The 15,683-nt window shown below is 39.6% G+C and overlaps 1 protein-coding gene across 1 annotated transcript in view; it reads left to right on the top strand.

The window, feature by feature from the left end:
* Window positions 1-13,231: 13,231 nt before the first annotated feature.
* DDX10 (DEAD-box helicase 10) overlaps window positions 13,232-15,683 on the top strand; it is a 207,599-nt gene continuing 205,147 nt past the window's right edge. The window contains exon 1 of the mRNA XM_016203581.2: window positions 13,232-13,422. Coding sequence (XP_016059067.2) covers window positions 13,237-13,422 — 186 coding nt within the window. The 5' untranslated portion in view covers window positions 13,232-13,236. The remainder of the gene's footprint in view (window positions 13,423-15,683) is intronic.

The raw sequence follows: 15,683 nt of genomic DNA, 5'->3' as shown, positions 1-15,683 counted from the left end.
ATGGTAGACATCCCAGTCTGAGTCCAGAAGCCTGAAAATTAGGAATGATGATGTCCAAGGGCCGCAGAAGATGGATGTCTGTGCTCAAGCAGAGAGTAAATTTGCCCTTTCTCTGCCTTTTAGGTCTACTTGGCCCTCAACAGATTAGATGATGGCCGCTTGCATTGATGAGAGCGATCTTGGCTCAATCCACTGACTCAAATCCTAATCTCTTCCAGAAGCACCCGTACAGACACACCAAGACCAATGTGTTACCAGTGCTCTGGGCATCCCTCAGCCCAGCCAATTAATCATTGCAGGTTAGTCTGAGGATTACAGTGAAAGAAGGAAAAACTGGATACACATACATCTCTCTTATTTAATTTCATTAGGAAGAGGTTACATGTGATGCCAAATGTTTGAAATTTGTTGTAATTAGATTTTTGACTAATACATACTCAATATCTGAAAGCATTCTCTCTGTGCTTGAAAGGAATGAGTATTGTTCAATTGTCGTGTGGAATGTTTTATACATATGTTTAAGTTAAACTTAGTTGTGTTGTTCATATCTATGAACTTATTAATCTTGTTTCTATTTGATATATAAATGACTGAGAGAGTTATGTTAAAATTTTCCCATTTGCTTATGGATTTATCAATTTTTTTGCTTCATATATTTTGAGACTTTTGGGACTAGGTACTGCAAGTTTATAATTGTCACATTTTCTGAGAATTGGCCACTGAAATGGCCATTAAAGTGGAAGCTGATAGTCACCAAATTTCCCATTTTGCTTATGTGTTTAGCCAACTATGATACTTCCAAGAGTGGATAAAGACTAACTTACTTCAGTGTTGCATTCCATTTTACTTAAAAGAAAATATTTTGTAATATTTTGCATATTAATAAAAATTTCCAAGTTATATTTAATTTAAAATTATTTGGGACGATGATTTTTCGTGTATACTTTCATCATAATGACACTAATAGGGAAAACAGATTTCAATGCTGGTGAGAATGGTTGTACACTATACAGGCCCCCAATTATCAAATAGTCTACCACTTTTCATCAGCTTTGCAAATAGGACAGCTTCAGTATTTAAACAATATCATAGAAACATGAGATATGACCTAACATCCATTAAGTAAATGAGTCTCAGCTAAGTCAAGATTTACTTACGAGCACATAATAATAAAAGTAGGTTAAGCCAAAAGACTCTTCTCTTCACCTGCCGATTTTCATATGGATTTAAGGAAACCAGAATAGATTCCTAATCCTAATATTATCTAGGCTTATTAAAATACAGGTATTAAACCAATAAAGGTCCAATAAAACTCCACAAAGCATCTAAATACTTCTTTACATTGCATAAATAACTGCTTTATGCTGAAATTATAAGACATATTCAATGAACAAATTTACTGTGCTCCTGTTCTGTTTTGTATTGAGAGACACTAAGGCATATAAAACAAGTAGTTGGTCAAGAAGCTTTGACTACTTCTTGGAAAGAATGAGAAATACGAGGAAAGACAATGGACCTTATAAGACCTTTTTAGGATGCCAAAGGATTGTCAAGGTAATTCTTCCATTCATTAAACAAATATTGATTGGGTGTGGGAATTCAGCACAGGGAGGATTGATGGAAGAATCATTTGCAATGTGTTTTAGACAGAAGAATATATGGGGAGACTCTAGTGCACAAAATCAAAGAGGTAAAAAATGGAAAAACCATTAAATTATAAACCATTGCAAGAACACCCGAGGGATATTTTGATTCTTGTGCTTGGTGTTAGAGAGCATCATAATCACCCAAATGGTAAACAGCATAAATACGATGCCTGGAAAATTCCAGCTGTTTATAAGCATGCACTGCATAGTTTGTTAACAATAAAATATGCATAGCTGTATAATGACCTCCAGCAGTAAATATCTGTTTGTTTAAAAACCAAATGCCTCCAAAACCAGTTCCTCCTTTGCTACTGTATTTTTTTTCTTTGATGACTGCGGAGTTGCTAATGATCTTGTCATTAAATTCAAGGAGTAATTTGACCATAATATGAAGTACAGATAGAATTTCAAACACAGTATTAACTCCCATACCTCCTGCTGTCTGCTGAGGATTTTTTTTATTTCACACTGATTGTTGTTGCTGATAAAATTTTGAAATTATTTTCTGTTTCCAGATCAGAGCGGTAGATGCCAGCTTCCAAATAAATTGGCTTGTTTTACCATGAATGCTTTTTGTTTGTACTGAAGGAGTCTTTACCAGCTAAATGGTCTGGCAGGTGTATATTGATGACCAAGCAAGAAACACTTTCAATTATATATATATATGAATGTATCTAAATTACCTAATGGGAAGCCTTCTCTTCCTTTGCTATTCTAAATATATACTACTCCAAATATTTTAAAAATTTATGAAGGTACTGTTATCAGACAAAGTGGGGAGTCCCCTTCGCCAGTGGAGACAGAGACATTTGAGACTCATGTTTAGATTAGCTATCGATACTTCTCAAATTTGCCCCCAAAGGGGGAGGAGAACAGTGTTTTAATCACTGAATAGTATTCCATTGTATGGATGCACCACAGTTTGTTTATTTGTTCACCTATTAAAGGATCTTGATTGCTTCCAGTTTTTGGGTATTATGATAAAAACTACTATTCACATGGAGGAATTTGCATGGACTTAAGCTTTCAAAAATAGCTGTAGCTATAGGTTCCAGAAGCTTCCAGTTCCTCTAGTGTTCCTGGTTTTGTATCCATCTTGACCTTGGACTTTCCTAAGTTACCTTCGTTAGAGAGAACCCGTGTCTTGCGTTTTTTTTTTCATTTATAACCCACTACTATTATACTGGAGGCTTGCTGGAGTGATAGTAAGGTATGGGGAAGGGGAGAGGGCTACAACCTTCCAATTCAGTCTATCTTGTGACCTTTATAACTATTTCTTCTTATATAGCCTTCTCCTCACTGTAGGTGAGACAGGAAGACTAGAAGGGCTGGAGTGAGAAGAACGCCCTTTCCTCAGGACTCTGGGACAAGGCTCCGGCGTAGTTTGTTTCCTCTGGAGAGTGGGCCTTTGTCATGAAGATGGCTTTGGGAATATTTCACAATGATTACTCTCCCCCTCACCTTGTCTAGGACCACAAGGGCATCTTCCTCAGATTTTCACCTTGCAAACTTGGTGGGGTTGGGCCATCCCCTCTAAGACTGTGGTTTCCACTCTCATGCTAGTCTGCACTCAGCCTTCAGCAATTCATCAAATTCCTACCTAACTGTTCCTACGGGTTTATGGCTCCAGCAGCCTCTGCTCCTGGTAGGCAATGCTCAGCTGTGAGCCTCTGGATATACCTGTTTCTCCAGATTTCAGAGTGGCAGCTTGCCCTACAAACTCAGTTTTCTGATGGGTCCAAGAAAAGCAACTGATACTTGCTTTGTCCAGGTTTATCATGTTGCAAGGATGGGAGTGACAATGTGTAAGCTCTTTACATGTCAAAACTGAACTGGCAATCTGATAAAGATCCCTAATTGACTCTATGCAAGGCATAGAAATACAGGGTGTCCCTCCAAAAAACTTATACACACTTTAACAACTGATAGCTCAATTTTGAAAATAAAATGTATTTTAATAAACACTGCCTTTATAATTATTTAAAGTGTGTGTATACTTTTTTGGGGACACCCTATATATGGAAAGAATACATAAGTAGTGGACAAGTAGATTTAAGATCATCTTGTTGAGGAGCAGGAGAGGATTCGATTCTTCTTTAGTTCTTCTGGGTGGATTACTTATAAAATAATAAAATTGTCAGAAGACTAGATTAATAGAAAAAAATGTGTAAATAAAAGAATCACAATATCATGCTCAGATTATAAAATGAAGTTCAAAAGAGTGAACAAACCAGGCACCTTTTTATACTTTTTAGATAAAGAAACAATTTGTGAGAAACTGACAGGTCAAAGAAAGTGTTTGTTAGTAAGGAATCTAAGCAGGTGTGGGTACTCGTTAGTGAGGAATCCAAACAAAGTTTGGGCTTCCGTAGTAGATTATTAATGGTGTTGCAAGTATTACACATGCTTTTTCGATTCTGGATTTTACAACGAGATAAAGTTATTGCTCAGTCCTTCAGGAGAGGGGAGGGCACCTATCATGAAGATTTATTTTCTACTTTCAGGGGGACAGAGAGTGAGAGAGCTCTTCCTGCTCTTGCTGTTTTTCAGGTGATTTTAGGTCAAAATAATAAATATGCCATTGTGGGCCTCTGACAATCTCAGATAACCAGACTCAGCCTCATGTTAAAATAATAATATTGTCCGCAGCTGAAGATAAACTATTACTTATGAAGACCCTAATTCTTCCTAGAACAAGATAGTTGGAAGGTGTTTAGTGATAAACAGACGGAGATTATAAATGTTTTGGAGTGTCAAAAACTGGGAGGCAATACGAGCACTGTCATCTACTTAGGTCAGTGACCATAGGCATATCATTTGATCTTTCTTAGCTTCAGTTTTCTCATCTGGAAAATGGGTTGTGTAAAGTTTACAGGAAATGTATATAATGAATCTAGCAATGCACAGCAATTACTAGATGTTCAATAAATGTTAACAATCACTTGCTTTTAATTAAAAAAAACCCACAAAAAACAAATATGATGGAGGAAGAATTAAAAAGCACTGCAGAGAATTTGAAAAAACTAATTGTAAATCATGCCCTAAAAGTTCAATGTTGTGAGGCAGATAAACTAACCAGTAAACCAACTACTTGGTGGATATAAAAACCCAGGCCAAGAGCAAAGCAATCTGTTATCTACAAAGGAGCTCCCATAAGGCTGTCAGGTGATTTCTCATCAGAAACTCCACAGGCCAGAAGAGAATGGCATGAAGTATTCAAGGTAACGCAAAACAAGGATCTGAAACCAAGATTACTCTATCCAGTATGGCTATCATTCAAAATTGATGGTGAAATAAAGAGTTTCCCAGATAAAAAGAGGCTAAAGGAGTTTATCACCACCAAACCAGCATTGCAAGAAATGTTAAAGGGACTGCTGTAATTAGAAGTAGAAATAGAAGCATTGCAAGAAATGTTAAAGGGGCTGCTGTAATAATAATAAGAAATATATAGAGAAACATAGGCATAAAGAATTAAAATGTCAATAAATAAGGACCTATCAATAATAACCTTAGGAATTTAAGGGAGAGATCAACAGCAATACTGTCATAGTCATGGACTTTAATACCCATTGACTTCACTAGATAGATCTTCCAGACAAAAAAATCAACACAAAAACAGTGACTTTAAATGGCACACTAGATTGGATGGATTTAATTGATATTTATAGAACATTTCACCCCAAAGCTGCAGAATATACATTCCTTTCAAGTGCACGTGGGTCATGCTCAAAGATAGACCACGTGTTAGGACACAAAACAAGTCTCTACAAGTTCAAGAAGATTGAAATCATATCGAGCATCTCAGATCACAATGGCATGAAATTAGAAATCAACTACAGTAAAAACACTAAAAAATATTAAAACATGTGGAGGCTAAATAGCATGTTATTAAACAACGAATGGGTTACCAGTAAGATCAAGAAAGAAATAAAAAACTTCCTGGAAACAAGTGAAAATGAACACACAACAACCCAAAATCTATGGGACACAGCAAAAGCAGTCCTAAGAGGGAAATTTATAGCACTACAGGCCTACCTCAAAAAGCAAGAAAAATTTTTAGTAAACTATTTAACCTTACAACTTAAAGAATTATAAAGCTCCCCTGTGAAGCTGCCCGGACCAGGGCTTTTGTTTGCTGGGAGTTTTACATGATCTCACTCATATGTGGAATCTAATAAACAAAATAGACTGAGGAACAAAATAGATCCAGAGACATAGAAGCATGGAACAGACTGAGGGATCTCAGTGGGAAGGCGGGGATGGGGGAGTGGGTGGGGAGAGATTAATCAAAGAACTTATATGCATAACCCATGAACACACAATAGTGTGGTGAAGGCCTGGGTAGGGGTGTGTGGATGCGGGGTAGAGGGGGTCAATGGGAAGAAAAAGCAGGGATATCTGTAATACTTTCAACAATAAAGATACTTTTTAAAAAAACTTAATAAAAATAAATAAAATTTAAAAGCCCCCAAAACAGGCCAAATTTGGTTTAACCCCAAGGGAAGATATCATGTGATCCTACGCTGCCACCTTCTGGCCAATGATGAACTAAAAAGAACTATCTGTAAGTTCTGATTCTTCACTAAGTGAAAACAGTGGTAGAAGTTTAGTTTATCTCAGCCAAATGATAAGGATATGCCTTTTCCAATATGTTTTACTAGCAGACCTCTTTATCAGAATCTTTATGTGTGAGAGCCACAGTAATTTTTATTGATAACCTTAGTGAGCAGAGATGGTTTTGTTAGGCTTAGTATATTATCTATGGCTTAAATGGGAATTAAGGGCATATGAAAGCTTCATTCACTAATTCATTACTATTTTCCTTTTATATGCTAATCTTTTATAGTTTTATTATGGTTTAATTTTAGTGCCTCAAACTGTAACTTATTTAAAATTTGTAATTTTAATCAGCTTCAATTATTATGATTCACTATAATTTAACTAGAGGTTCCTAAAAGTCAATCTCCAACCGGTTGATTTGTTTGATCACATCAGAATTGCTTAGTCTCTTGCAGAATCAGAATATTTTGGGGTAAAGCTAAGGAAGTCGTATTTTTTAAAAATTCCCCATTGATTCTCATGCACCTAATTTTGGATACTCTTACCAGGTTACAACAGTCACACAAGATTATAAACTCCGTAAGGCAGGGACAAATTCTTATATATTTTTGTATTCTTGAGACTTAACAATATCCAGTGCAGTATAGGAAGCCAGAAAAAATTAGAGAAATGAGCAAACAAAAGCACACATAGAGAAACTGGTTGATTCATGACTTTTGGTAGTAGTTGGCAACACAACAGTTGTGGCAGCCAAACCTCTTGGCCTTCTAGGTCCTGTGTCCTAGCCAGCTGCATAAACATTGTTTGCTGTTCTTCAAAATTTCAGAGAGGTTACACTTTGGGATCAAGGTGGTTGCATGTTTGCCCTGCCAGGTTTTAGAGGATATGAGTAAAAGAAGCTGGAACCAATTTTAGAGATTTCGTAGAAGTATTGTATCCAAAGGATTACTTCAGACTGATTATGTTGATGTTATAAAGAAACCAAAAGGTATTTCATTATTTGCATAAACATATGCTTTGTTGTATTATTAATTTCCTTTCTAATAAAAAAGTCAGCATACAGTTGAACTGATTTAACAGAAGTTATTTTCCATTTTTGTAAGACACAAGGACTTGGATGGGTCACCTTTTAGATTCTTTAGGCTTAAGTTATTCAGATCTTGAGGGACTCTCTTGAAATTAAACAGTATTTAATTTCAGTAACGATATAAAGAGGCAGTTACAGTATAGAGAGCAGAAAAAGCTTAAAAAAAGAACTATTATTGAAGAGGTCCTTCGTGTGCCTGGGAAAAAATTGACCTGTAATAGTTAACTCTAAAATATAACTTAGTAAAACTATTAGATTTGTTTTTTAAAAAAGGGAAAAAGTCCTCTGACCCTCCAGTCAAACAAATAATTTTGAAATGTCTAGGTAATTATATAATAGCACTTGCTTTCTTGTTCTTATGGAATGTCATTAAGGCAACAGTAATTACTCTTAAAATTTAGCAGCTTTTTTTGTACATATTTTTTCAAATTTTTACAAATTCTGAGATAAAATACTAAGATATTATATAACTTCTTACTAGACATTTGAAAAATAATTTTTAAAATTAATAGAATAAAAAAAACAGAAAGCCAATATTGAGGAAAATAAAATAATAGTATTTGGATAACTCTGTATTTTTTTCTCTGGGAAAATTATAGGGAATTCTAGAAAAAAAGGATAGTAATTTTCATCAGAATGTAGAACTGGGAGCAGGATGGGAATTTACTTACTTTTATGTCAACCATAACATGAATTTAGAGGAAAAACTAGGAAGAGAAAAAAAATTAATATACATTTCAGGTACATGGCTAGGTAAGTTGGATGTTATACAGGAGATCATTTTTTGGGAAACTACTACAAGCAAAAAAAAAAATCTAAAATTTTTAAAACAATAAATAGCACAGGTGGAAGTTTTTGGAAACTTCTTTTTACACAAACTCTTTCAAACAGTGAAAAATTACTAGATTCTGATTGACTTATTTTACCTTAAATATTCTGTTTTTATTAAAAGCTGTCAATGAATGAAAAAGATTAAGTTTAGAATGCGAAAACTGGCATTTATTACATATTCTTAGAAACCATAGAGAGATGAAAAAGTACATCAGCAAAACACTAATCAAAACTGAAATCTGGTTTGAAAAGTATAAAAATGTAACTATTGGTGCTGTGGAATGGAAATGATATTTCGAGGGTAAATTATAAAACCAAATAATTAACACTATTGCAGATGCATTGAATAAAATAATTTGAACCACTTGAATAAGACAAGATATGCTAAATATTGCTCAATTGTTTTAGTTACAATTTCCGTAGACCCCATGTAGAATAGATAACAATATTGTAAGATTTGTGGGTTTCTAAAATCCTATACTTCTATATGTGAACATAGATTTTGCTCAGCAAGTGACTTAACTTGGGAATAATCTGATTGATCTACATATTTAGTAGATTATTTGTAAACACAGAATAGAAACCCACATAACATGAAGGGGAGAAACCTTTGTGGTTTGAGATGATGGAGTCCTCCTCTCACTGTATCAGGACAACGTGTTGGTCACTGTCTTGTTCAATTATTTCTCCGCAAAAGCAAAAGCAATGAAAAAATGCACTGAAGACTGAAGTCAAAGCCAATGCCCAAAACACTTCTGACAGCAGTGTGAAAATTGTGACAGTGAAACAAAGTAATGTAAGCCCGACTAGATTTGAAATGCTACAGTTTCAGGTGAAGATGCTACCTTGCAAATGATCTCTCCTCAAGAAAGAAAAGTGTCTTCTTGCTCCTAGACTGATATCTGGGAAATGTAAGTCTGGTTCTAATAATAATATACATTATGTAATAATATATTTTATCATTAATAATTGGAAGGTCAGAGATATGATAGTGCTACAATATTGTATATGGAAACGTAATATATTTTGACAAGATGATTCTTGAAAAGTAATTCTAGAGCATTCCACATTTGTTGTACATTCTTTAAACTTAATGATGCAAAATATAGCAAAAATATATTTTTTTACACTATTGAAAAGTTTATATCATTCAAGAACGATAAAGTACCTTTTAGTTCATTGAAACATGGAAGGGCATTGAAAAGAAAAACATTTACTTAATTTTGAAATCATAAAATATATGATATGAAAGTCCAGTTGTGGCTATCCTGCTGCTAATACTCAATGAGAGACAGTAAGCAATGCCCTTTTGCAAATTATTGATATTTTAGATGATTTGTTATCTAAAAGTTAGAATGCTGGCCAAAGGTATACTTTTGACAGCACCTATGTTTCAATGTATTTTCTCAGTACTAATTTGGCATGACTCTTTTGGTGTGGAATTTTACATTTTAAACCATTTAAATATATGTATATATTTAAACTGCATACAAGGAGTAGAGAGCCTAGTAAGGTATTATTAGGCAAACCTTCTTGTAACTACCACCTAGGACATGACGTAGAACTGTGCCCTCCATTCCCCTCATATTTCAAACTCTTCTTTATTTTCTGGCACCTCAAAATCTGGCGATTTCTCTGCCCTATCCTTGGAATTAGCTATTTCTCCAAAGAACTCTGATTCATTTGATTAAAAATATATATATTTTTGCCCTGGCCAGGTGGTTCAGTTGATTGGAGTGTTGTCCCCATATACCAAAAGGTTGGGGTTTTGATTCCAGGTCAGGGGAGATACCTAGGTTTTGGGTTCAATCCCCGGTCTAGGATCATACCAGAGGCAACCTATTGATGTTTCTCTCTCTCTCATCAATAAAAACATGTCCTCAGGTGAGGGTTAAAATAAAAAGGTATTTAGAAACCGAGATTTGGGTGACAGTCGTGCTAATCATTACTGGGGTATCATTGGTTCTATGCTTTCTCAAAGAAGATAGTTTTTTTAAATAAAATATATATCTTTATTGATATCAGAGAAAGGAAGGGAGAGGGAGAGAGACAGAAACATCAGTGATGAGAGAGTCATTGATCGGCTGCCTCCTGCAGGCCCCCGACTGAGGATTGAGCCCACAACCTGGGCATGTGCCCTGATGGGGAATTGAACCCCAATCGCCTGGATCCTAGGTTGATGCTCAACCGCTGGCCAGGCAGAAGAAATCTTCTTTTTTTAAAAAGTGTATCTTTATTGATTTCGGAGAGAGGAAAGGAGAGGGAGAGAGAGAGATAGAAACATCAATGATGAGAGAGTCATTGATCGAGCCCAAACCCGGGCCTGTGCCCTGACAGGGAATACGAACCCCGGTTGCCTGGATCCTAGGCTGACGCTCAACTGCTGAGCCATGCCTGGCCGGGCAGAAGACAATCTTCTTTAAAAAAGTTTTAAAGTACTGAAATTCAAGTCTTTTCAGAGTTTTAGAAACAGGTAATTTGAAGGATTATGATGAACAACCACAACTATGTAAAAATTCACAACAGAAACTAACTGATGAATAGTAATAGTATTAAATGGGATATCGATGTGTGAGGAACTAATATTATATTTCCCCCCTAAATTTTAGCATAGACCCTACCAACTGCTGAAGCTTTGCCTTTATTGGTGGCAGCAGTTAACGGGCACATTTCCAAATCCTTTTCAGCCTTTTGGGAGCTTCGTGCATGTAGTTCAGCTCCCAAGGTTGTAACCTCAAAATTTAAATGTGTGAAAACCACTCCATGTCCTCAGTGACCCAACCGAAAGCCTGGCTAGGGTTCATTTCTACAGAAAATAAGGTACTGGAGCAAATAAGCCCGGGAACCATCCTGAAGATGTCATTTTATGCAGTCAAGATGTGAACTATTTTTATTCCAAATTATTAAATCCTAATGACTTTGGAATGTGACACCGAGTTTTTAATCGTGATTAAACTTTGAATTTTCCATTATAAAATTTATTTATATAACAAGCAAAATGACTTCTATTAAGAGTTCTACTTCATTATCTGAATAGTTTCTGTTCTTGTTCACGAATACAATGCCTTATCTTTCTGAAAATACTAATAATAATTTTTTGAAGATGTCTTTTCCTCTCTGCATTGGTAATAGTTTTAGCTTCCAGCTTTTAAGTTAAAGGATTTCCTCAAGTGTTTGGTGGTCTTTGGTTATTGTTTTATATTTGAGTAAGGCTGACCAGAAGTAATGAGTACGTGGAAGAGCTGTTATACCCCGTATTTCTCTCAGGGCCTTCAGTTTCCCTAGAGATGAATTTTCTAGGTCGCCCCCCCCCCCCCCCGAGCTGTATATATACCTGGCTGCTTCAACTTCAGGAGAAAAATGAGAGTTAGGCCTGAGCGTTTCATTGTATATATACCTCACAAACGTTAAAAACAATTACTTTAAACATTGTGGTAAAATACACATAAAATTTACCATTTAAACCTTTGTAAGTGTACTGTTCAGCGGCATTAAATACATTCACACTGTTGTGCAACCAATCCCCAGAACTTTTCATCTTACAAAACGGAAACTCTACACCCATTAAATAATAACTCCCAATTCCCCCCTTCCTCCAGCCCCTGGCAACCACCATCCTACTTTCTCTGTGATTTTTGACTCTGCTCGTTATCTCATATGAGTGGAACCACACAGTATTAGTTTTTGGCGCTGGCTTCTTTCACTTAGCACAATGTCCTCAAGGTTCATCCACATTGTAGCGCTGTCAGAATTTCGTTTCTTTTTAAGGCTGAATAATACTCCATTGTATGTATATATCACATTTTGTTTATCCATCCTTTGTGGATGGACATGTGGGTTGCTTCTACCTTTTGGCAACTGTGAATAGTGCTGCTATGAACCTGGGTGTGCAAATACCCTTTTTAGACCCTGATTTCAATTCTTTGTGTATGTATCCAGAAGTAGAATTGCTGGACCGCACGGTAGTTCTATTTTGGTTTTTTTGTGGATGTATATATACTTTAAAAAAATTATTAATCCTCACCTGAGGTTTTTTTTTTTTTTTGGGGGGGGGGGAGGACTGGAAGGCAAGGTTGCCTTCGGTAAGCACCCTGACCAGGTACTGAACCTGAAACCTAGGTATGTTCCCTGCTGGGGAACTGAACCCGCAGCCTTCTGGTGCATGGAACAACGCTCCAACCGACTGAGCCCCCGGCCAGGGCTGTATATATGTTTTTATATAACCTCCCTTATTGAGCTTTACTCTACACAGCTAGTGATTCTGCGTGTGGAGATTCTCCAGTTCACTCCCCACCCCCCAAAGCCCTCTTCTGTTCAGGGGATGAGCGTGGAGCTGGAAAAGGCGGTTTGAGAGCCCAAGCGCTCCGCGTGAATTTGGGACCTAATCTCCCTGCCTTCCTGGCGCAGCTCTGTCCCCACCTCCATCCTCTGCTACCGGTGGACGCTCTAGGTCTATGTGTCAAAAAACCACTCACGGAAAGCCAGTGTATTTAAACGGCCAACAATCTTTCTTTCAATTCTTTATTTTTAGTTATCCTTTTGTCTTCCTAATAGATTTTCAAGGCAAATCCAGCATGACTCTGCGCCAGTTACCTGCTGCTGCAGAGGATGCCAGGCCAGGAAAAAGGGAAAACCTTGAACCCAGCCGTGGGTGGAAATCAGAAGTTAGAAACCAGCTGTTTGATTTTGGGGCCAAGCCTCTGGCTCCCTGGGCCGAGATGTGCAAAACGAGCCTTAGCATTACGATTTACAGACTGTGGCTGTGTAAACGCAGCGCAGGCGCGAACAGCTCTCGGGCGCGGACTAGTTCTGACGTAACCATAGTAACAGCGACCAGCGCGGAAGCGCTCGTTTAAAGAGCCGACCGCTCTCGGAGACACTCAACCCCGCCCCCTTCCTCAGATCGCTCCGCCCCGTGGAATCCGAGTCACCAATCACAGCCCGGCTTTGAATTGCCGGCTAGGGCGCGTGCCCGGGTTCAAAAGCCTGGGGGCGGGCTTCCGGTTCCGCGCACGCGCCGTGGCCCGCTCTCCCCACGCTGGTTCCGCGTCCTCTCGCCCGGCCGGGAGCGTCTCGTGTCGGAGGGTCTGCGCCGCCGCCGCCGCCGCCGCGATGGGCAAAACTGCCGACTCTCGGGGCCCCGGAGCCCGGCCCGATCCAGTGCGGAGCTTCAATCGCTGGAAGAAGAAACACAGCTATAAGCAGAGTCAAAAGAAGCAGTTGAGGAAGCAGCTGAAGAAGCCCGAGTGGCAGGTCGAGCGCGAGGTTATCAGCCGCCTCACGCAGAGCTACGGGAAGGTGAGGCCGGCGCGGGCGGGGGGCGCGGGCCGGCGGCCGGGCTGCGAGGGGAGGGGCCGGGCCGGTTGCGCGGGACCCGGGTCAGTCTGCCGGCGGTCCATTGGGCAGGTGAAGGGAGCGGGCGAGACCCGGCGCGGGGGCCCCGTCGACGCCCCGCGGGTGGCCTGCCGCGCGCCGCAGCCCGGCCTCCGGGCGGCCCCGGCGGCTCCTCCGCCCCCCGCGCGGTTCTTGATAAACTGATGGAAATGCGGCGGTACTGGGAGGGCTGGGAGATGCACGCTGTAACAGCTCCAGGAGCACTCACAACACTAACGGCGGGGACCGTAATGACACCTGCATTTTAAGCCGCTCGCCACGTGCTTTACATGATTCGACTTGATCTCAGAGGTGGGTTTTATTGCCATTTTACCCACGAAAACATCGAGGCCCCAAGAGGGTAGGAAACTGGTCCTGAGCTTAGTAGGTGGTGTGGAATTGGAACCGAGACCCACGCCTTCGTGATCCCTGAGCCCCTGCTGTTCAGCGGTACGCCAGCCCTGTGGCCTCAGCACCATCCGCCCCCCTGCCCGCTCCCGTCTCGTGCTCCCCACGTGCTTTGTGTCCCCATCGAAGAGCTGGCATGAAGAACGGGGCTCCCCGTCGGCCTCTAGCACCTCCCATCCCACTTTGCAGCTCATATTCCTAGAGGAGTTTCCAGTAGTTATCATTTTGACCTCTTGACCTCCCCCCCCAGACCCCTTAGGGTGCCCCACCCTGCTTTTCCTTCCCCCCAGTTCCCGTGTGTTGACCTTCACCCACCTCACTCAGCCTCTCAGTGATGGCCCCCTTCTAGCGCAGTATAATCAGGGATTTAACATGTGGGACACTTCTGGCATTAAAGTCACCATTTGTTATGCTGGTGTAGCTTTTCTTGAGACCCTTGGATCAACGGGAAGGTGAGATAGAGCTTCGAGTTTGTTTGGTTTTTGAGTTAAGATGATGGTGATTTAATCCCAGCTTTTGCTCATCAGATGAGCAACTTTGGGCAAGTTGCTGACTGTGTTCGCTTCCCTATATATATATATATTTTAAAGGCATAATAATATTTATCTTATAAGTTGTGAGGAGTTAGTAAGAATGCGTGCAAAACATCTCCACAGCGCTTGATACATAGTGCATATATCAGCTGTTATATTATTACTGCTGCTACATATACATAGCACCTCAAGAAGCCATTGTAAAGTAAATTACTATTAGATTGTATTTTCAACTCTTCATCAAAGACTAGAATTTTTAGGGTGTTTAGCCTCAGCCCTTGTGTCTTCCCACTCTGTTCTTTTCCCTGCTGTAACCCCAAGGTTTATTCCTGTGAACCAATGACTGCTTTGTCTTGTGTTCTACCCAGAGTTCTTCCGAGTTCATCTTTTTTTTCCTGACTCTGCTGGATGTCTTTACCTGTGACAGAGGATACCTTAAATGCCACAAGTACAAAATGAGCCCATCTTTTCCTTCTAAATTCTCAGTCCTGTGTATTAGTTCCCTATTGCCACTGTAACAATTTACCACAAACTCAGTGCCTTAAAACAACATGTTAGGCAAAGTGCTGAGGTCCCAGAAAACCTCAGAGTACTTTTCTGACTTCCCAACGAAGTAACGTGGAGACTGTGAAAGACATTGGTTTATAAGCGCTGACTGGTGAAGGTTACCGCCACACCAACTTCTACCCGTGAACCGCTAAGTGCCATCCGCAGGCCACCACCCACACTTGCCCAGCACAAGGTTTTATAGACAGAACCTTGAGGAAAACAGGGTATGCAGGGGGAGGGGCACATGCATGAGATCAAAACATTAGCTGTTTTCTTGACTGAGGAGCTGGCTAGGCTCCCAAGGTCTCACAGTCCACTTACTGATGGCCTTCACTGTATTTCCTACAGGGTGGGAGGGGGTGTTGGAGCATGGAAAGGGGCCCATGTCCCCATTTATTCTCTCACCATTCTGGAAGCCAGAAGTCTGAAATTAGTTTCACTGGGCTGAAATCAGTGTGTGAGCAGGAGCACACTCTCTGGAGGCTCTAGGGGAAAATGAGTTTCTTGCTGCTTCTAGCTTCTGGTGGTGGTTTGCCGTCTTGACTTGTGGCTGCATAGCTCCAATCTCTGCCTACTTGGACACATTGTCTTCTCCTGTTCTGTGTCAAGTCCACTTGTGCATTTTTTTTTTTTATAAGTACACTTCTGGGACCACACAGATAATCTTCACATCTCAAGATCATTAATCACATGTGC

This window comes from Miniopterus natalensis, chromosome 11, assembly GCF_054644295.1.
Source record: "Miniopterus natalensis isolate mMinNat1 chromosome 11, mMinNat1.hap1, whole genome shotgun sequence".
NCBI classification, from domain to species: Eukaryota; Metazoa; Chordata; class Mammalia; order Chiroptera; family Miniopteridae; genus Miniopterus; species Miniopterus natalensis.
The sequence above is the reverse complement of the archived record's forward strand: the minus strand, read 5'-3'. Positions and strand labels throughout refer to the sequence as shown.